The sequence below is a fragment of the Aplysia californica genome, unplaced genomic scaffold (assembly GCF_000002075.1).
Source record: "Aplysia californica isolate F4 #8 unplaced genomic scaffold, AplCal3.0 scaffold00227, whole genome shotgun sequence".
Classification (NCBI taxonomy): Eukaryota; Metazoa; Mollusca; class Gastropoda; order Aplysiida; family Aplysiidae; genus Aplysia; species Aplysia californica.
The window spans coordinates 97,430-108,353 of NW_004797497.1; the positions used below are offsets into that span (position 1 = coordinate 97,430).

General features: G+C 40.5%; 1 protein-coding gene across 1 annotated transcript in view; it reads left to right on the top strand.

The window, feature by feature from the left end:
• Window positions 1-7,975, top strand: part of LOC101852025 — a 32,413-nt gene extending 24,438 nt beyond the window's left edge. Inside the window, exons 3-6 of the mRNA XM_013083360.2 lie at window positions 1,184-1,364; window positions 3,151-3,269; window positions 4,839-4,924; window positions 7,648-7,975. Coding sequence (XP_012938814.1) covers window positions 1,184-1,364; window positions 3,151-3,269; window positions 4,839-4,924; window positions 7,648-7,904 — 643 coding nt within the window. The 3' untranslated portion in view covers window positions 7,905-7,975. The remainder of the gene's footprint in view (window positions 1-1,183; window positions 1,365-3,150; window positions 3,270-4,838; window positions 4,925-7,647) is intronic.
• The last annotated feature ends 2,949 nt before the right edge of the window (window positions 7,976-10,924 follow it).

Below are 10,924 nucleotides of genomic sequence, written 5' to 3' on the forward strand. Positions count from 1 at the left end.
GAGAGAGAGAGAGAGAAGGAGAGAGAGAGAGAGAGAGAGAGAAGGAGAGAGAGAGAGAGAGAGAGAGAGAGAGAAGGAGAGAGAGTATGCATATCACATGTTAATTATTGTATTATTCTACACGTCTACTACTCTCATTTCTACCGCGTATGTGGTGTAATAGTTTATGGTGCTACGGATTCGCACACAGAAGACCTGGTTTCGCTTCCCATGAAGAGAAAAATGTTTCTTGAGTACCATATTATCTTCATCTTTCTACTGGGACGTTGTATTCCTCTTTGCCGTGTCGGCTCTGACAGACAGCGTTGAAGCCTGCCTCCTAAATAACCTAAGTTGTGTCGATGGGAAAATTTTAAAAAATTACAGTCGAAACTTTCTAAGACGTCCTCCAGTTATCAAGAAGGAAATTGGTCGTCTTGGATGGGTGGTTGTCATGCACAATACCTAGTGGCTAGGCTACCGGACTAGTAATTGTGAGGTTGCAGGTCCTGTGGTTCGAGCGCGGGCCCGCCGCTGTGTCCTTGGGAAAGGCACTTTACACGAATTTTCCTTACTTCACCCAGGAGGGAATGGGTATCTTGCCATAGACAGCATAAGATCATGTCCGTATGGTAGTGCTTTAGCGCCTATAAATGGCTGCATGAACTTCCCTGGAAGTTGAAGTTGTTTCAGAATGCTCTCAGGTCTGTTGGGGCATTAGTATATATTGTGAAGCGCATAGACCTTGCTGTTTAGCGGGGATTTGCACTATCTATTATTTATTATTTTTATCATAATAGCGTAGCAAAAAATACAGAGGGGGGTGGAGAATGGGAAGTGGCCGTTTGCATAATGTGATTGACTTACACAAATGGCCGCTAGAGCAAGTTCGACTGTATGTTTTGTTTGTTTGTTGTAGTTGTTGTTTTTAATAAGAAGAAGAAGAAGAACATTTGTATCCCGCCTTTCCCCACAGCATGGGCCCAAGGCGTACATAGCAGATTAAAAACGCATTCATACTAACACCATACAAATTCATCATTTGCACACTTTTTGACAACAACATTCTTTCCGACAATAAAAAATGCTCATACAAAAAGATTGTTGTTGTTGTTTGTTCGCTTGTTTGTTTGGTTTTAGTTTGGGGGGGGGGGGGTCTTGTTATATTTTTTTTAATTAATGAGTTAATTCCTCTCGTCCTCAGTCAGCTGAAAGAAGACTACTTTGAGGACATGAAGGACTACATCCCCATCCAGGGCCGTCAGACGCCTATAGGAATGGTGCGTCCGTCCTCTCCTGGAGGGCCCAGATTGAGCGTGGAGAGACAGTCCAGGCCCAGAACTAGGTCAGACAGACCAGGGCTCGGACCTCGCTCACGCACACAGGTTCGATCAAGCTTTGGTTTGGTTTTATTTGGTCGCTTTTAATTAAGCACAAGGGAGCTCTCCCGAAAAATACTGTTTTGAGAAAATAGAAGTAAGTTAAAGTTTTTGGACCCTTGTTCAGTTTGTTTAAAAACAATGAGAGGTTTCTATATATATAACTAAACAAATATACGCACCAATGAAACCAAACTTCTCCTATGGGTAGGGCAATGCCCACTTTTGGTGTAGGTCAAGATTTCTGGACAACCCCGAAATCTGGGTTTGCCCGCTTGTCCTTAAAAGTGACCATTTAGTGTAAACGTTTTACGACACTTGCAGCACAATAAGGTCATATAGACGTCTAAATGCCGAAGATTAGAGGCGTTACAAGAGAGTCACAAAAAAGGAGGAGAGATAAGGACGACAGATGTTTGATAGGAAAGAAGAAGCAGCAAACCACACCAGAGCACCCACCAACCACCTACAAAATTTAAGTGTCACTGTAAACTCTCTGATAAAAGCCGAAGATCAGAGCTGCTACAAGAGAGTAAAAAACGCAAAAAAAGGAAGGAGAGATACGGGTGATAAATATTTGTTAGGGAAAAAAAGAGCAAACCACACCAGAACACCCGCTAACCACCCACTCAGGTACGAGCAAAAAGTGATATGTTTTTTATCTTGGGAATTTCTTTCGATTTGAAGGTTCCAAAGCAAAATGCATCGTACTCCAAATCAGAACGGGATTTCCGGGGAAACCCTGTCCACTCCATTATTCCAATGATAGTACATAACAAGATGGGCCACTTCTCTCTTTGAGCCAATTAAAAAAGTGTCCTCAAAATTTGGTGGCGCCCTCTTCACAAAAGCGTACTCTTTGCGAACAGAGTTACCCTACTTGAGTTTTTAAAAATCAAAGTGAAACTAGCATGTTTTGGAATAAATTTCGGAAGAACGCTTTTTTAAATGGTTACGCTGACAAAAAAACCTTTTCCGGAGGAAAGGGTGATGGTTTTCTTCGTTTAATTTGACTTTAGAATGAAAGGCGAGAGGTCATTAAAAAAAATAAAAAACCTAAAACTACGCACTGAACGTACCCGAACTGCTGATGAACAGCAGTCGATCTGCGCACGCAAGGAGGTACTATTCCTATTCTTCTTCTGGAAAAACGAAAGAGAGCTTCAAAACAGACTGCAGCGCCATCTGAAGCAAAGAGCATACTTCCTGCGGACACTTTTTTGGCTGAGTGAACCATCTTGTTATGTACTATCATTGATTATTCTGATAAGAATATCGTCATGAGTACTCGTCTGTGGCTTTTTAAAAAAATGTTTGGCATGGGGGGGGGGTGTATTTTGGCTCGAAATTAATTAGTATAAAATCCTTCTAATTGCACTGTATCCCTCGATATTGATCAGCATATTTTAAAAAACTTGCGTTTTGTTCATATTTTTGTTTTAAAAGAATGTGTGGTCGGCTTTTATTTCCCCTCCAATTTTTCTCAGTTTTTGTAGTCACTGGATCTCCCCACCGCCCCCACACACTCCCTGCCCCTCTCTCTCTCTCTTTCTCTGTCTCTCTCTCTCTCTCTATCTCTCTCTCTCTCTCTCTCTCTCTCTCTCTATTTCTCTCTCTCTATTTCTCTGTCTCTCTATCTATCTATCTCTCTCTCAATCTTTCTATCTTTCTCTTTCTCTCTCTTTCTCTCTCTTTTTCTTTCTCTCTCTCTCTCTCTCTCTCTCTCTCTCTCTCTCTCTCTCTCTCTCTCTTTCTCTCTCATAACGATAACGAATTCCTTACTTCTGTCCAGATCGACTACGGACAGATAGAAGTGGATGAGAACCCCTACTCCAAACCCATGGACCCAATCAACAAACAGTATTACTACAAGAAGTGGAGGAACCAGCCGCCACAGCCCCAGCCCCCTATGTAAGACTAATCCATTCCAATCCATTCCAATCCTGTCAAATTCAACCCAATCCGGTCCAATCCAATCTAATCCAATCCAACCCTGTCCAGTCCAATCCTATTCAATCCAATCTAGTCCAATGCAATGCAGTGGAGTGCCGCATGGATGGATGGATGGATGGATGGATGGATGTATGGATGGATGGATGGATGGATAGATAGATAGATGGATGGATGGATGGATGGATGGATGGATGGATGGATGGATGGATGGATGGATGGATGGATGAATGGATGGGTGGATAGATAGATAGATAGATAGATAGATAGATAGATAGATAGATAGATAGATAGATAGATAGATAGATAGATAGATAGATAGATAGATAGACAGATAGATGGATAGGTAGCAAAAATTTGTACAATATCAGATAGATAGATTGATAGATAAATAATCTACATGTATTATTGATTCCTCTAGCTAGATAGATAGATAGATAGATAGATAGATAGATAGATAGATAGATAGATAGATAGATAGATAGATAGATAGATAGATAGATAGATAGATAGATATAAAAAATTTGTACAATATCAGATAGATAGATTGATAGATAAATAATCTACATGTATTATTGATTCCTCTAGCTAGATAGGTCTGTAATAATTGACTTAAACTGTATGTCACACACATACATTCATATGCCACCAGCACAAACAATCACGTTCCCTTTCCTTCCTTGCATTTCTTCTATATATATAATATATTATATATATATATATATATATATATATATATATATATATATATATATATACATATATCATAATAACACTGAACAAGAGGACCACTTGTCTAAGATCACTGATCACTTGTTGTTGTTGTTGTTGTTGTTTTTGTTCTTGTTGTTGCTGCTTCTGCTGCTGTTGTTGTTGTTGTTGCTGTTGTTGTTGTTGTTGTTGTTGTTGTTGTTGTTGTTCTTCTTCTTCTTCTTCTTCTTCTTCTTCTTCTTCTTCTTCTTCTTCTTCTTCTTCTTCTTCTTCTTCTTCTTCTGATTTTTTAAAATTTGTTGGGATATTTCGGTCCGTAAAATTAATGTTTGCTAATTGTAGTGTTGTACGAGATATGATGTTGATCTACACATTGCTGTCTCCGAGGTTTTATGCACCCCGTATAATTTAGCAAAAGTTGATCATTTTTGCATAATTTCTGATTATTTTCCTTTATCATTCTTTGTTAAAATGAACAGAATCGCATATTTACACATTTTTGGGGGCTCCGTTTGCATAATTTCATTATTTTTTTTTGGGGGGGGGGCATAAAACCACGGGGACCGACATTGTGTTCCTACTCTCTCTAGCTAACTCTCTTCGTTTCTCCCTTCCAGTTACCGCGAGGGCAGACATTGTGTTCCCTCTCTCTGTATCTCACGCTCTTGGTTTTCCTCTTCCAGATACCGCGAGGACAGACCTTGTGTTCCCTCTCTCTGTATCTCACGCTCTTGGTTTTCCTCTTCCAGTTACCGCGAGGACAGACATTGTGTTCCCTCCTACTCTCTGTAGCTCACTCTCTTCGTTTCCCCCTTCCAGTTACCGTGAGGGCAGACTCGGCAGCCCCTGGCGTCACATCAAAGCTTGCATCAACAACGCCGGGAACCACTTGGTGTTTATTGATGGTGAGTCCAACCTGTGATTACGTGGAGGAGGAGGAGGAGGAGGAGGAGGAGGAGGAGGAGGAGGAGGAGGAGGAGGCTGAGAAAGAGGTGGTGGTGGTGGTGGTGGTGGTGGTGGTATAAGAGAAGGAAGGGGAGAAAAGGAGGAGGAAAAGGAAGAGGAGGAGGAGGAGGAGGAGGAGGAGGAGGAGGGGAGGAGGAGGTGGTGGTGATAGTGGTGTAAGAAGAGGAAGGGGTGATGAGAGGAGGAGGGGGAGGGGGCAATTTGTCAGCAGAAGCTGCAATACTTTTCTCAGAAGGTTGTATTATAGAACAAGAGACTCTTTTGAAACAATGCCTTCGAATGTGACTGGAACAGAGTCTGGAAAGGATTTGAACCTGGGGCACCCACCGTGCATCTCCCTCAATGAGCAAATGGAACACAAGCACTGCCCTTTCTGACTTTTCTTGTTTTTCTTTTAGATTTTCCAACCTTTCATGAAAAAAATGTGGATGGATGGAGGGGGTAGCAAAGTACTTGTTTTGAAATAGGAAAAGATATTTTGCCTTACATTTATCTGAGTTCCGAATATGGCGATGTACTTTACAACATTAATTCATTAAAAAGGATTTTTTAAATTGCCATGAACCCCCATCATTATTTCCTTTTTAACCCTATCTGTACGTGGAGTTTTACTATCTTATCCATAAGACGTGGGGAACTCTGTGCCACCACTTTCAAAGAGGAAATTTACTCGTTAATCCGATCCGTACTCTTTGTATAGCAGTTTGTCAAAATGATTTTTTTAGAAAAACTGAAAGTTTCTTAGAGATCTTTGCAGTAGAAGTATTCTAATATGTGAAGAATACAACCTCAGGGGTATAAAATGACCCCAGGACGTACGGATAGGGTTAAGAGAACAATATAATCGAAGCAATAATATGGTAATGAATCAGTTGATAATGAGTAGGCCCTACGTCACACTAGTCTAGTCGTCCATTGGTGGGATGTTGACTCGCTCAATCAAAGGCTAACTACCCTCTTAATCACTTCACATTCAAACCAATCTTTCAGCGGTACGGTAAAAACAGACACGTAGTTGGATGGCATAATCGTATTGTATAGTATTGATTACTACTCACCCATTCACACTCCTGACAACCATTCTACTTTTGAAACAATGGGCCACGATGGAGTACGTACGATCAACTTCTGGCAAGAATCAATGTTTATCAAACACCATTCAAACAAAAAAAGAGGCCAGCAATATTGTTCCTAGGGTCGCAATCATGGGAAGGTAAAATGGGAGGTGGAGAGGAATTACAAGACGAAAGAGCGGGGCTATTGGGTGAGGGAGCGGGAGCAAGACGAAAAGAGCTTAAGAAGGATAGTAAGAAAGACAGAGATTAAAGAAATGGCGAGAGACGGAGAGAGAGAGGGGGGGGGGGAGAGGGGGGAGAGAGAGAGATAGGGAGAGAGAGACAGAGAGAGAGGGGGGAGAGAGAGAGAGAGAGAGAGAGAGAGAGAGAGAGAGAGAGAGAGAGAGAGAGGGGGGGGGGGGGGAGAATTCAACAAAGGACTGCTAATGGAAGCTATTTTTGTATTGTCAATGCCAACTTATACGGACTTATAGATCAGTGATTTATTTGCACACAAAACTAATTTGAAAATAGGATACTAATCCGCTTAAGTAAAATATTTTTTTAAAGCCCTGTCCACAAGAAGCTTGATCGACAGACCACGTAGCCTACGCTATGGGCCAAAAAATGCAAAACTATACTTGAATAATATAGGGCCTAATGTGCATCCTAGGAGGTCGTAGAGACATGAGTGGATGTCCAATATGTCTTTCCTTATCTGATCATCTCCTTGGTCTTCCTTTTCATCTTTTCCAGCCTGTTAGTCTGTGGTTGTTGCCGGGTTTGGGTTTTTGTATATACCGGTAGTCAAGTTATCTCTCATAGTGGTGTGCTGTTTAGTCGTACAGTTGGGTTTTTGTATATACCAGTAGTCAAGTTATCTCTCATAGTGGTGTGCTGTTTAGTCGTACAGTTGGGTTTTTTTTAATTTCAATTCACACCAAAAAAAAAATCATTTTAATCTTCTGGTTTATATCAATAGCCAATTCGCGACCTCAGAATTATAAAATCCTATCTGACATTTTTGGTTCTTTTGAAAGTTATTAAGACCATGAGTTCAGGAACCTAATGTTCCATCTGATCTATCGAATTCGTAGAATATTTCGGTCTCGTTATCAAGATATTCAAATAATTACATCCGGAAAAGCTTGACATGATGTGAAGCTCAAAATCTTTTACGTCAAATTTCTCAAAACTACGTACTGAGCAGATAGAACTTTGTTACCCTGAGCTAGGTAGCGAATAGCCAAGTGTTTGAACTAATCTTCTGCTACTTATTTGCTTTTTACTTTTTCAATCCCCTGCTGCTGATTTTTGTGTAACCCACCGATGCTCTGGAACTTTCTAAATATTTTAGACTGCCCCCTCATCGCTTTTTTAGACTGCCCCCTCTTTGCTTTTTTCTCCTGGGATTGATCCTGAAGAGCGGGGGGGGGGGAGGGGAGGGGGGGAGAGAGAGAGCAGAGAAGGACATGTTCCGACTGTAGTGACCCCAACACTGTGGACAAGGTGTGACAAGGTGTGACAAGGTGTGACAAGGTGTGACAAGGTGTGACAAGGTGTGACGAGGTGTGACGAGGTGTGTGTGTGTTTCTTTCCCCCTCCAGGAACTATCAAATCAGAAGAGAACTTCTTCTACCCACCGGAGTCGATGTTCGAGCCGCCCAACTTCTCCATGTACATTTCCCCGCGCATGCCCAGACGGTCTCTGACGCAGGTGCCGCAGACGTACAGAGGTGACTCCCGGGGCTCCTCCTTCAATGAGCGGGCCAGGCAAGGCTTTCAGTATTGGTACCACCAAAAAAAGCCCATTGACTGTGAGTACATCCTGACTTCATTTATAAGCTTTCTAGGAGATTCGTGAACGGTATAGGTCATGTACACATCAGCTGTCTCCGTGGTTTTATGCACCCCGCATAATTTAGCATAATTTGATAATTTTTTGCATAAATTCGAATTATTTTCCTTCTTCATTCTTTGTTAAAATTAACAAAATCGCATAATTTCACATTTTTGGGCTCAGTTCGCATAATTTCATAATTATTTTTGTATAAAACCGCGGGGACAGATACCTTTGCGAAATGTGTGCTTTGATGCAAACTTTTTAGGAGCTGATTGATTGACAGTTAGAGTAACATTCGAGATACTAGCGCACCAACCAATGCAAGGAAGTAAGTTGCGGTATGAGCAGGTCTGCGGTTGCTGGCAAAAAGAAATTCTTCTAGTTGGCCAATTAACCTCTTGACTGCTAAGTAGACGTACATATAGATCTAGTACACAGGGGCGAAGGCTGACTTGTTTGACAGGGTAATCAAAGTGAAATGGAACCAGATAGGGCCTGGAGATATCACACTCACACCAGTCACAAGAATCTTGCTGGCACAGGAGGCGGCAACTCTGAGTTGTGAATGAAAACAAGTCCTGAATTCCTGTTGTATGCTTGTTCAACCGCTAAAATAATCGGGAAAGTATTTCATTAAATATTTATTCTAACTAACCTTAAATTTAACTTTAGATTTGAACACACGAACACCAAGGAAAGAAGCACAGATGTCAGCACTACAATGGCATGTTATACCAGACAGCCGAAACACTTTGGTAGAGCACGACAATTATTATTTTTTTATTTCACGTTTGGCTGTTTTTTGTCTAGCTTTTTGCGGCCAGGAGCCTCTGTCATAATCGAGGTCACGATCTGATTATAGGACGTTAATATAAAAAGTCGAGGAAAAAAAAACAACAAGAACTAGCAGTGTAGTAGCAGGAGTCAAAGGATTATTAAGAGTTAGTTCCCCTCACATCTGTGAGGTAGACTCGACCAGTGTAATAGTTGGCTTACCTAATCAGCGCGTCTGGGTGCTTATAACTGTGGCCCAAAAGGGGTGAACAGGGTATATGCGACAATGAAACAGTTCTGACTGCTATGCACATGTGTTCCCTTTAACTCTATTGGTTGACTCTTCCAGCCTCACTTTAAGCTTACTTAATTAAAGCTTGTGACTGCTTATGGAGTGGCCCGATAGGGGCGAACAGGCTATTTCTGTGGCAATGAAACGGTTTTGAAGGTTAGGCATAGTCTATTGTTCATTGGTGATTATGAACGTCTTTTTACATTTAATTTATGAGGTTTACATCTATGGGTGAATTTGACTGCGACAATGTATCAAAATTAGGAAGGGAAGCAGTGATTATTTGATTATATAGACGCTTCGCCTCTGCTAGTACATACTCTCTTGTGTTCCCCCAAACTGTTCTCTGCCACTTTTCCTCCGGTTCATTTATAATATGGGAAGTTTTCGGAAATACTGCAATGGCAATTCGTGCTGTTGTTGATTCTTAAATAAGGAAAAATATATCACGCTTTGATAAAAATATCTCCAAAACTAACATTGTATTCGTATGTGCAAAGTAGATAGATACGTCTCAGCAATGAAGGGGTTAACTGATTTGTTTTTTACATTTATTTATCTATTTTTATTTTATTTATTTATTTATTTATTTATTTATTTTGCAAGTAATATAGACTCCAACAATCTATCTAATATCTATTTCTTTTGTCGTTGACGCAAGTTTAGTTTGCCCTTGACTTGTAACGTAGACCTATATCACAGATGTCAAACTCAATATAGATCTATATATATTACTGGATTATTGTTTTAAAAAGATTACGTTTTCCGTTGCTCAGTTAGAGTTGACCCAGTTCGGCCCACAACCCGAAGAGTAATATTTGAGTTTGGCCCTCTGTGTAACTATTTGACAGCCCTGGACTATGTCTTTTCAAAGGAACAACAGTGGGTGGTTGGCGGGTGCTCTGGTGTGGTTTGCTTCTTCTTTCTATAGAAACATATATCGTCCTTATCTCCCCTTCCTCTTTTTTTATGTTTGTTACTCTCTTGTAACACCTCTAATCTTCTGGCTCTCATATGACCCTATGCAGTTGCGAGCGCCGTAAAACCTCTACTACTATAACTAAACTAACTAAAAAGGAACGACACTAATTGATTAATTATGTAGTCATTTGAGATTTCAAATATCCTAGGAAGACGGGTGAGAAAAAATACGACCCCTACTGAGATCGAACCCCAGAATTTCTACTTGGTCTTTTCTGTCTCTGGGGTTTTATGCACCCCGCATAAATTTAGCAAAATTTGATCATTTTTTGCCTAATTTCTGATTATTTTCCTTTATCATTCTTTTATTCAAATTAACAGAATCACATAATTTCACATTTTTGGGCTCAGTTTGCATAATTTCAGATTAATTAATTTATTTATTTTTGCATAAAACCGCGGGGACTGTCCTTTGTGCAAAAAACTGAAGGTTCAAGGAGAGGAAAACCTAGCAATAACGTCATGTGACACGGTTTCCTTACACACATCGGTCTGTGATGAATTTCACAATGTATTCTGATACATTGCATGTGGTCGCTTTTAAGCACAAGGGGGCTATCCCGATAAATGCTGTTTTGAGAAAAATCGAAGTTAAAGTTTTTGGATCCTTATTCAGTCTCTTTAAAAGACAAGGAGAATTTTCTCTAGAACCACACAAATATATACACCAATGAAACAAAACTTCTCCTATAGCTCTATAGGTAGGGCAATGCCCACTTTTGGTGTAGGTCAAGATTTCTAGAAACCCCTGAAATCTGGGTTAGCCCACTTGTCCTTAAAAGCGACCATGTATGCTTGAGTGTGTATAACTACATGTATATGGGTGCCTCTCTGAAAGAATCCATTTCTATCAGGACATGATAAGATATATGTAAAAGAGTAAGCTATGAATGTTTCTTTGCTTGTGTGTCGATATCTGGTGTGTAAGAAAGACATAAAAGTGTGCGTGCGTGTGTGAGAAAAAGGAGAGAGAGAGAGAGAGAGAGAGAGAGAG